This window comes from Populus euphratica, unplaced genomic scaffold (genome assembly GCF_000495115.2).
Source record: "Populus euphratica unplaced genomic scaffold, PopEup_1.0 scaffold16.1, whole genome shotgun sequence".
In the NCBI taxonomy this organism is placed as follows: domain Eukaryota; kingdom Viridiplantae; phylum Streptophyta; class Magnoliopsida; order Malpighiales; family Salicaceae; genus Populus; species Populus euphratica.
The window spans coordinates 1,065,657-1,074,841 of record NW_011499882.1 but is presented as its reverse complement, the minus strand read 5'-3'; the positions used below and the strand labels follow the sequence as shown (position 1 = coordinate 1,074,841).

At 36.8% G+C, this 9,185-nt stretch overlaps 1 protein-coding gene across 3 annotated transcripts; it reads right to left on the bottom strand.

Annotated features, from left to right (window-relative positions):
• Nucleotides 1-486: 486 nt before the first annotated feature.
• Nucleotides 487-7,742, bottom strand: LOC105129620 (probable transcriptional regulator SLK2). Of its 3 annotated transcripts, none has more exons than XM_011031753.1 (10): nt 7,641-7,742; nt 5,812-6,999; nt 5,462-5,593; nt 5,143-5,191; nt 3,694-3,908; nt 3,541-3,609; nt 3,096-3,196; nt 2,397-2,490; nt 2,217-2,286; nt 487-1,688 (listed from the first exon to the last, which is right to left on the bottom strand). In XM_011031753.1, the coding sequence occupies exons 2-10, from the start codon at nt 6,751-6,753 to the stop codon at nt 796-798; spliced, it is 2,565 nt and encodes an 854-aa protein (XP_011030055.1). In that variant the 5' UTR covers nt 6,754-6,999; nt 7,641-7,742; the 3' UTR covers nt 487-795. The 3 variants fall into 3 exon arrangements, with proteins under 3 accessions (XP_011030055.1, XP_011030057.1, XP_011030056.1); XM_011031755.1 differs by having other exon boundaries at nt 5,812-6,550; nt 7,641-7,739; XM_011031754.1 differs by having other exon boundaries at nt 5,812-6,806; nt 7,641-7,736.
• Between the last annotated feature and the right edge of the window lie 1,443 nt (nt 7,743-9,185).

The window sequence follows — 9,185 nt, the reverse complement described above, 5'->3', positions numbered from 1 at the left end:
CGGTAAAGATAGGAGCTTGAATGGGGTAAGATTGATGTGGATTTCGGTGACAAATCCCATCAGCCATACCCTAAAACTGGCAGTCACTTTCCAATACTCTACAGATGAATCATAGGCATAGTAGCCCTCTTATTTTGAAGCGAGTTGGGAGCATTTCAGCGCAAAGTAGTAAGAATATGGCAATCCACCCGGGACAGGATAAGTGGCTCAAAGCCTTGAAGGATGTGGCCCAAGATTCTTATAGTTCCAGCACAAATTAGTTCGGTCGGAGCTTGAAAGTTATCAAGTGAGAGGAGACCCTTCACTAGTTCATGTACAAGGTCGATTTTCTTAAGGCTGCTTGGCTTCTCCCATGAAGATCCTTTTATGTTTCCCTGCATAAAACACAGCACCATCCTTGTAGCTCTAATAATTATGAGCGCAACAGAACAATAAGATTGTAAGGTGGTCATCATCAGAGAAGCGTGAACTACATTCTAGACAAGCTTAAGTACAATATTGGAGAACTCATTTAGATATCATATTTCCTGTTCCAGCTGTCCAATAGATTACACTTGCAAGACTTGATTAAAAAAAAATCCCTAAAAAGACAAGTTGATGAGAAGGCAAAACAAGAACAAAAATAGAGAAAACCTAAGTACCTACTGAAGTGCAAGTGCCTGATGCCACAACAAATTCCACAATTAGAAAAGGCTTGGGAGGTAGGGGAGAAAGCAGATATTTGAATATTCTGTACAAATACAGATGGCCACCACTCGCTCATTTGAGAGTAAATAACTGGTCCACCTCTGTTAGTCATGCCTTCCAAATATAACCCATGTTATCATCAAGGTCACTGTTAAAAAACCCATTTTCAGTGAACTCGTGGGCAATATCACTAACAATGTCGTCCTGCAGATGAGGATTCTGTGGCAAATCTGGTACTTTCTGGTGAAACCCACTGTTGCCACCAGCTGCCGAAGAATCACTGTTTGCAGGAGCTTTAAAACTGTTGCTCTGGCTTGGTGCAGGTCCTCCTGCACTTAGTGACACAGTGGAAGCAGCTGGTGCCATTGCCAAACTGTTGCTTCCAAAACCTAGTCCGTTCCTTGCCACACCACCATTCCCACTCTGCCGAGAAATGGAATGTTGTTGGACTCCTCCCCCACTGTTATTGGACATTTCCTGCAGCAGTTGGTGGATCATCTGTGGTTGCAATGTCTGGTTGCCATGGGAGGACCGTGGAAGGCTCTGTTGGAGTAAGCTATTAGAGCTCAATGAGCGCTGCTGGGGAGGTGCACGTGGACTTGAAAAGCCACTCACAGGTAAATTCTGCATGGATCCTGCTATGAAATTAGCACCTCCTTGGAAGTTTGAGGATGGACTCTGATTAGAATTACTGAATGGTGAAGCAGCCTCCTGTTGAAGTGAACAGGAGTTTGAATTCATCGAGTTCTGTCTCATGAGCAGATTTTGGTAGTTTGTTAATGCCAAAGCAGCCTGCGCCGAACCACTCAAAGCACCTCGACCAACCATTTGATTGTTGCTATTGACATGATTGTTTATTCCAGGATGTAATGCCATCAGCTTATTGAGGGTGTTCCTATCAGTTGGCAGACCTTGAACACTTGCTAACTGCTCCATTTCCTGCATTTTCTGCATCTGGAGCTTAGCTGCAGTGGCATGTCGAGGATAACTTTTCAAGCCCTCTGCAGACATGGATCACATCAGGTCTTTATGCAGTCTATGATTGAAACAACATTTTCTAATGACAAAAATTAGCAGGCAACAGAAAAACAAAGCAGAACAGTCAAAATGGACAGAAACGAACCGAAAATTGTTAGCTATCTAAGAACTACAATAATAAGCATTGTGTAAAAGAAATGAAACCATACAGGGCCAGTTTCTGATAAAAATCATCCGAGGTAGTGACCTTCATGTTGAATGCAAACATCAGAAAAATCTTAATAAGAAAATTCCTAGCAGCAGATAAGGCAAATATATCAACACGAGACGGCCTTTCAGACTAAAGAAAATTACAACACAGATCATTGCAAATAATAAAGGAAGAAAGAAAAGTAGAAGCCAAAACAGACAACACTCCAGTTTTTCTCCACCACAAGATATTAAACTTGAGAAAGCACTGAACTGCATAAAAAAATTTTATTCTAAAGAAACCTTCTAGGATAGGGTAAAACACACAAAGTGGAATAACACCAGCCACAAAAGGAATTTACCAATAGGCCCAGCTTTTTGCTCCCGACAGAAATCAATCAGATCCTTCATGCTGTTGACAACCTCAGATATCTGTCACACATTGAAGTAAAAATCATAAAAAGTAAAAATCATAAAACAAAGTAATTTGTAATTCTTCTATCAGTATCAAAATTCAGATCCAGAAAGTGTGATAGTCATACCTGCAGGCACCGGACATATCTTTTGGAAAAACCCAAATCATTCAGTGACTGCAACTCTAAACTCTTTGCAAGCTGGCGACCAGCTGACAGAACCCTTAATAGAAGATAAATGTTGGATCAGTATTTAACAACTAACCATAATTATAATCCATTCCTTTGCAAATCAGATATTATTTGATAAAGCATTCAATTAAAATTTTAAAGCTCATTCAAGAGGTGAGACACTGTTTTGTGAATGTCATGCCTGAGGAAAGCTATATGGTTTAATGCTTCACTAGAACATAAAAGATTTACGAGTACCGCTGTCTAGAAAGGTAACAGTCTCAGCTGCAGGTTCTAGTCTACAGATTCAAATCTTGAGAGACTTCATCCAAAATGCTCAAGGACACCCAAATTCTCTCTCCACAACTTTCATTTATGCAGGATCAACACTAGATACCTCAAGCGCTCATTGTATCATATGAATAGGGGAGCTTGAGTTAGCAAAACAACAAAATTATGTCCATCAAAATAACAGGAACATGTCAAATGCTTTTTATTTCAGGAAATATAGCCTCAAGGATGGGGTCTGTGTGGACCTAAGCTCATTAACAATGGAGTGTATTAACTTTATGAGTCAACCAGCTTCAGCCAGATCGCTTGCATAAGCAGCACCAAACGGTTCTAAGAAAGAATTAAGAGAATGCTCATTTTACTTACATATTGCTGTTTGTTTGCAAATCCTGTTGAGAAACCCCATCAGATCCACTTTCAGCAATAGTGCTCTGGCATTTCTGCGCAACCTGGAGCAACTGATTCACCTGCAAAAGCACTCACCAGGTTGAAGTTAAAAATGTATCTACAACATTCAAAATTGAAGAGGGCTCACATCACAGCAACGAATGTTGTGCAATCCAGTAATTGCTATCTAGAACTTCATAGGTGTTACTGAAGATCCACCACGCTTATCCTTGAATGCTTTGGATTAAGAGCATTCACAACCAAACAAAGACATGACTATTTCAGCATCTATTTCTCTATTCATTTTCTCATGTTTTTTCTTTGGTTAGGGTAACTGTGATGGATCATCTCTAGGAAGCATCACTCCAGAAAAACAAAGAACTAGTGGAACTTTCCAATGAACACAATGTTTCAAACATAGTACCTGTGGTGCAACCACTCTCCGTGGAAGAAGTTCTTCATGGCGCCGAGCACAAAATTCCCACGACAATATCTAAAAATGAATAGAAGTACTAGCCAGTTATTAAGAAATTTAGAAATTATCAATACTTGTATCAGAAACAGTATTCATATTGACCTTTAAGTCATGGGTGAATATAATACGAAGCTGACCCTCACGAACAACACGAAGTTGCTCATATACACTCTCTTGGACTGCTTTTGCATACTCCAGCATCATTATTCCAGAAGGCAATCTAAATTCACGTGGCATATCCAAAAACAGAAGCTCATCAATGACACCACTTCCAAACTTGATTTCATTAAGCCTAGGGAGTACTTCAAAAGTTGCCTCTGCAAAAAATGACCCATAACAAGCTGGGAGTTAAATCTCCAGAATAAATGAATCACAAGGATGTTTCAAGCTACAGTGGTTATGTCTAAGTTGAGGGTTGAACAGTATGAGTATTTTATGACTAGCAAGAAATATGGAATCATCATGTTATCATGTTAACATTCCAAAAAACAATGAAGAAAAGAACCAAAGCACGCGTTTTAGCTTTTTAGCCAATGAGCTGCAGATGGCTCTTTGATGATGTTCATAATTTTTTTCATCTACTAAAATGTAGATATTTGAATTTAATAGCCTCCAAAAAGGTGGCTTGTGGAGAGCGCAACAAACCACTATAAAAGCTCTTAAACAAGTCAACTTACAATAGGCAGAAGAAAACTGAGGAAAAAATAACCACCGGTGAGAATTTAAACTCAGGGCTCATCCTGAACAACACACCTCAGCTAATGCCCAAGGAAAATAAATTAACCAGAAAATCAAAGCACCCAGATATGTCCCATTCCTTTTTACAAATGACCCTCATAGCAGATAGCATAGATACTATACAAGTGCACAAAAAACATACCAAGAGAATGATTATAGATGAAATTTAGGGCCAAAAAGTTGGGTGACCAAAATATTGAACCAGAAACAACCATTAAAATCAAAAGAGCAACAAAAAAAAAAGAGAGGGAAAAAGAAACTTTTATCAGTCCTGTCATATCCCAACTTTTCACCCGATGAAATCCAGATTTGGAACCCATGCCTGTTTCGTTTCATGTCAACAATTATGCTTGATAACCAATGGGAATATGAATTCTCAATTTGAAAGTGAAAATAAATTGAAGTTAAGATTATACCATTTGTTCGCATCAAGACTCCAATTGACAAGCAATAGTTCAATAAAATTAAATTGAAGTCAAGATTATGCTTTGTTAACCTTGTCTCCCATAGATCTATGTATACATTACACTGTATTGACTTCCATAAAATCATGTAGGGTCAACTCCAAGAGTGACCAGAGTTTGACAGTGTTTACACAAGATACTCAAATTACAAAAATGATTGAACAGAGTAAAAGCATTCAGTAAACTTATGAAGCTAAATTATCTCACACTACCATGCACTTCTTTCCAAAATCAAACCAGTAATTTTCAATGTCATTTTTTACATGAGCAAAATTCCAAGAATTAGAGTATAGGAGTGATAATGTTGGGGCACATCATCCATTACTACAAAGCATCACAATTCCCTTACCAAAACCTCTTCCAGACTTGGAACCACAAAGGTCACACTGCCATGCCTCCTGAAAAAAGAAAAAAAAAAAAAAAACTGTTACATGCAGGTGATGACAACATAATGTATATAAGTAAACAAGTGATGACAGAAGCTACTAGATCTATTGCTAGCTCTTAAACAACATATGAAATCACCATGAGAAAATGGAAAAACTAAAACTCAACATCAGGAAAAATAATAGAAATCTATTCACTTGTATCAGTAAGGAGTCCAATGACTTGTCAGTAAAAGTTAAATAGAAAAACTTTATTAACAGGAAAAGGACAAAAACACTGACCATAGCTGCCTGGGGGAAAACACCAAGTGCATGATGCCCAACATTCTCGTATAACGACAAGCACCACCTTTTCTTTGCACGAGGAGAATAGTACTCTGAGACGAATTTACGCCAATATGCAATAGTGTTCTCCTGTTAAAATAATAAAAGTCCATGACAAGATTAAAAACACATTTGTGCTTCAGGAACTGATTAATTAAAACGAATTTATATATTGGGCAATAAGTATATGAACATACATATTTACCCAGGGAAAACATGAATTTAGTATGACATCAGAATGCCACAAAAATTAATAACAAGGAAAAGGATATCTGCTATAGAGTTATCAAACAACAGCAAGAACTTACGGCAAGCCGTTGCCGCTGATGATATAGATATTGCATCAACCGACGGGCACAAATACCCCCATCAAGGGGACGCTTTAGGGCAGATGCTGGTTGCATGGCCTGTTGTTGCATTTGCTGCCTCAAATGCAGTTGCTGTTGCTGCTGCTGTTGCTGCTGCTGCTGTAACTGGGCTCTCTGCAATGGTGGCATAGATTGGAGAAGTTGATGCTGCTGTTGCCTCAGTCTATGTTGATGAATCAAGTTTTGTAGCTGCGGGTTTCGGTTTTGCAGCTGCATGGAGTCCTGCCTTTGCAGCAGTTGCTGCAACAACTGCTGCTGCAGAATATCTTCCTGCTTGATATCCAATCTTGGCTTCTTTTGCACTTGTGATAGATTATTATGGTCTTGATGAAGGGATCCCTGGCCCCGTGGACCCATGGGAAGTGAAACTTGCCCAATTTGTGATGTGGGCAAGGATGTAGCACTTGAAGCACCGTGTTGTTGCTGCTGATTCTGCAGAACCTGCTGGACATTTCGGTCCTGATGGTTGCCCTGCTGCACCACAGAGGACCCATCAACAACTGACGAGCCTGAAATGCTTATATTATTGGATGAAAAAGACATAGGTGATGCTGGCAAGCGCATATATGACTCTGTATTGATACTTGCGCTTCTCTGCAAATGAGGACCTCCAGAAAGTGCTGAATTTGCATCGGTCACCAAAGAACTCGCCCCAACACTCGGTCCGGAGTTTGCCACACTGTTCAAAACCGCATTATTCATGTCCCCAGAAACCGGACCCAAATTGGGTCGCCCGGTTCCAGGAATCGAATTTGATGAGTTGCCAAATGATGAGCTCAAGTGAGAGTTAACTAAACCCTGGGACTGCCCATCCCCTTGGAAGAAAATTCCAGAACTTGAGGAAGATTGGGCTAAAGCTCCAGCCACTCGAGAAGGTGCCATACCCGGCACCGACCCTTGGTGGCCAGAATCTAAGTAGCTCTCCAGAGCCAGCCCTGACCAATTTTTTCAATACTATATATCCTTAAACCCCTCAGTAATAATAAAATTATAAAACCAAAACCCAGATCAAAATTATAAAACCCACAAAAACCACACAATATAATCAACAATTCGGGCGTCACCAACCAAATTTGAACCCAATATTTTTGTGATCTGTTTCAGCTTTCAACAATTTCTTGTAGGGATCTAAAACAAACAATATAACTCTACATCAGCACTAGCAAAAAGGAAGAACACCAAGAAGAAAACAACAATGAAGACTAATTTCAATTGCCACAATTTCAAGAACCAGCTTATCCCTGAAAAAACTCACAAAAAACCTAATCCTTGGCTAAATTTAGTAACAATGACAACACTACCTAAGCCCCAAAAAAACCCAAATTTAATCATCTTTTATTAAACCCCCCTTCAACCACAACTCAGAAAAACCTAATTTCCTAAATTATCCCCAAGAAAACCCTAACTTTTTTTGCTAAGCTTTAGCTATAACAACCACACTACCTACCTAAAACCCAAAAAGACTCTTAAATTTATCACGTAAAACCCCTACAATCACTAATTATATGTTATTAACAACTAATCAAGCTTAACCACGACTTAATAACTCACATTCAAAATCAAGAACTCAAAAAGATCCTCACTTTAATCAAAATCAAGCTCTTAATTGTCGCTTAAAAATCAAAAGATCAAAAAATAGAACAGACACCAAAAAAGGCTGCTTTTTTAAGCTCAGAAGATCAAAAAAAAAAAAGAAATATACTTCAAATAATAATTTTTTCCAGGAAAATAAATACATAATAAAATTAAAAGATTACTTTGCTACTAACCTTGAAACGGCAATCTTGATAAAGCGAAACGCAGAAATTTTTTGGCTAATTCAGAAACCGAAAATCAGAGAGAGAGAGAGAGACAGACAGACAGGCAATAGAAAGGGGAAGGAGCTGATTATATACCTAGCGGGAATTGAAGCACAGAGAATTACCGGATGTACTGGTAAGAGAATGTGTTGACGGGTTTTGCCGGTGATAATTGGACACGTGCTGGTTTTTGGGGTGGGGAACCGTAATCGATTTTTTGATCTCGCGGGGCGACGCGTGGTTGTGGATGACGTGGCGTGGTTTTATTGGGTTATTGTGGAGGTTCAGTATCGTCTATGATGAGGACGTGTAGCTTTTGGTACGTCTCTTCGAGGCAAATATCCAGTGTGGTCAAGCCGTGTGTCGAATTTAAACGTTTGTTTTTTTAACATTGGTAAGCATCTTCGACCATGTTCTTGACATAAGACGAAGAATTCGGATGTAGTACGGTAGATTTTAAAAAACGTATGTTTATTTAAAAAACTTAAATTGATATTTTTTATAATTTTAATATATTGTTCTCAAAAAATTTTGAAGATTTTTTTAATATATATTAAAATATAAAATATTTTTATAAAACATTTTATACCATAATATATACCAAACACCTACCAAATTGAATATAAAAAAATTAATAAAATATGGGATTTGTGAAAAAAAAATAAAAAATTTATCTAAATTAAACATCGTAACAAAACAAGTGGATTTATTTAGTAGCTTGATTGAAAATTTTAAAACTTTGAAAAGTTGTTAGTTTAAATTTATTCTTTACAGATACTATTAATGATATTTAAATATTATTAGAGTAAATATGGTGTATTATATATAAAAAAAACACACATTATATATATACATACATACATGTATATATATATATATATATGTTATAAGATTATAAAGTGTGGTGTTTTTTCTATCCATTTTATTATTCATCTCTCATATTTAATTGTAAATTTTAATATTGAGATTTTTTAGAGTTTTCAATTTGATTGTTAAACTTTTATTTTGTATAATTAATTCCTTTTGAGCCTAAATTTTAGACCAATTACATATTTTTTTTAGGGATAAGGGTTAAATTAAAAAAAAAAGAGTTTAAGTGAAAAACATGGATAACATGAGTGGTGACTCTGCAATTTATTTAAAAACTTCATTTTAGTCCATTTTCTTTCTAAGTTATTAGGTAATTGATACCTATAATTTTTAAATATTATATTTTGATATCATGTTTCATTTTTTTTAGTTATATTTTAGTAAAGGAGAAAAGATAGTTACTGGATTTTAGTTAAAAAAAAAATTAAAGTTAATAATGATTTCAACCAAAAAACAGATATAAACTCTAGAAGATTTATGAGTTTAGATTAATTACAGGTTTTGGGGCGATTTTTTATGTGTTTAAAGGTTGTGGATTCACTAAATAAGTTTTAAGAGTGTTTCCTAAGTGTTTTAGGTAAAAAGAAATTGAAAATAAGTTTTTAAGTTGAATAAATAAGAGCTTTATTTTTTCAACCATCATAC

Coding starts and splice junctions, on each gene's coding strand:
- LOC105129620 (XM_011031753.1), bottom strand. CDS start 6,753: ATGGCACCTTCTCGAGTGGCTGGAGCTTTAGCCCAATCTTCCTCAAGT. Junction 3,197..3,540: donor GGAGAGTGGTTGCACCACAG/GTACTATGTTTG, acceptor GTGCTTTTGCAG/GTGAATCAGTTGCTCCAGGT. Junction 1,689..2,216: donor GCAAAAAGCTGGGCCTATTG/GTAAATTCCTTT, acceptor CCATGTCTGCAG/AGGGCTTGAAAAGTTATCCT.